We start from the raw sequence: 1950 nt of genomic DNA on the forward strand, positions 1-1950 counted from the left end.
TTACTGTGATTAAAAAAAGAAAGAAAGAAAACAAAACTGAAGCTCAAAACACGTTTACTCTGTCAGAAAGAGATTATTATAGATATCAGATATAGAAAGGCAAAGCCTGGCTAGGGTACAATGACTCTCCATCCTACACAGAAGGGGATCCTTAAAGAGCATTCCTAATGAAACATCTACTGAATCAAGTTTTCATCACATTATTGTCAGAAACCAGGGGGTCCAGATAACAGTTTAAGTCTCAAGACAGGATAAACAAAGTACGAGGTTATGAAATACAATTTTCTGGGTGAATCAGAGACAAGCGCACAAATTGTAAATTTTCAAGTATTTATTCAGTAGAAGCCAGAAGACCAGTATCTTCCATAGTAACAGGGACGAGAGCAGCCATATCTGTAGGCTCCCCAGCCACAGCCACAGCCCAGGCCGCCGAAGCCTCCACAGCCGTATCCCAGGCCTCCGTAGTAGCTGCCGTAGTAGCTCATGGTGTCAGGGTGGTGAGTGTGGTTCGGTATCGTAGGCCGGTTTTGTGACTGTGACAGCACAGGGACATTTATATATACGCTGAGGGGTGTACAAGGCCACACCTCTGAATGTCATATGATAGAACACATTACTTGGAAACTATGTCAACCATCTTGTTTCCTAACACCAAACCGTGTCTTCCGCTTGTTTATGTCACTTAGTTATTTAAAAGTTATGCAACAGGCCTGATTTTCTGCTTCATTTGAATGCCTAGAGAAACATTGGACTGTTAATAAGACGCTATTGTGTTTATAACCGCCATACTCTGGGTTTCTTGGCTTCCCCTCCCGTCAGCAAATCTCTGTAGCTTCAGGCATTTTTCAACTCGGCGTCACAGGAGATTGCATTTTTTTCCTTTGACAATTGTATCTTTTCCTCTAATTGTATCTTTTCCTTTGACAATTCATGCCTGTTGACTCTTTTCTAAGCCAAGGGTGTCTTCTTTACCAAGAATTCACATAAAGTGAACCAGAATCGTTCCCTGAAATACTAGTCCTGTGACAATGGCAATCAACTGTGATGTACATCTAAATACAATGTGCTTTTAAAGTCAGCTGAGACCCAGGTTTCCTGGTGCAAGGATGATATTTAATTTTTAGAACAGCCACAAACTGGGAGTCAAAAGAATGCCTCAAGCATTATGTCTCACGTTAGAGTAAGCCTGCCTGGTAGATTCCGCTGAAGATTGAATAAAAAAAAGAGTTCCTGCTGATTATTATAAATAGCTCTCTGCCCAGGAATACATTCTTATATCAGGATCTGAATTCCATATTATCATGGGACCATAGGATTTCAGAATTCAAAGAGACTTGGGGCACCATTGATGTCAGTGTCCTTTATTTATTTGTTTTCTTAACCAATGAGAAATTACAAGTCAGACAACAGAATTATGCAACAATGATCTTTTTTTTTTTTTAATTATTGAAGCATGGTCAACACACAATGCTACATTAATTTCAGGGTCCAACATAGTGACTCCACAAGTCTGTACATTATACTATGTTCCCCCACAAGTGTAGCTACAGTCTGCCCCCATATAACTCTCGCAATTCAGTGACTGTATTCCCTATGCTGAGCCTGTTGTCCTCATGCCTTATTCATTCCGTAACTGGAAGCCTGTATCTCCCACTCCTCTTTCCCCATTGTGCCCATTGCCCACCCCTCCCCTCTGGCAACCACCAGTTAGTTCTCTGTATATGTGTCTGTCTCTGCTTTTTTCTTTGTTTGTTCATTTGTTTTGTTTTTGAGATTCCACATGTAAGTGAAATCACACGGTGTTCATCTTTGTCTGACTTATTTCACTTAACGTAATTCCCTCTTGGTCCATCCACATTGTTGCAAATGGCAAGATCTCATTCTTTCTTATGACTGAGTAATATTCCATTGTATTATATATACCACATCTTTAACCCTAAGTGCTCCAAT

The 1950-nt window shown here is 40.4% G+C and overlaps 1 protein-coding gene across 1 annotated transcript; it reads right to left on the reverse strand.

Annotated features, from left to right (window-relative positions):
- Positions 1-335: 335 nt before the first annotated feature.
- On the reverse strand, positions 336-485 carry LOC115523881 (keratin-associated protein 19-7-like). The gene has a single exon (XM_030330153.1). It carries the CDS (start codon positions 483-485, stop codon positions 336-338), a length of 150 nt encoding a protein of 49 aa, XP_030186013.1.
- Between the last annotated feature and the right edge of the window lie 1465 nt (positions 486-1950).

This window comes from Lynx canadensis, chromosome C2 (assembly GCF_007474595.2).
Source record: "Lynx canadensis isolate LIC74 chromosome C2, mLynCan4.pri.v2, whole genome shotgun sequence".
Taxonomy (NCBI): domain Eukaryota; kingdom Metazoa; phylum Chordata; class Mammalia; order Carnivora; family Felidae; genus Lynx; species Lynx canadensis.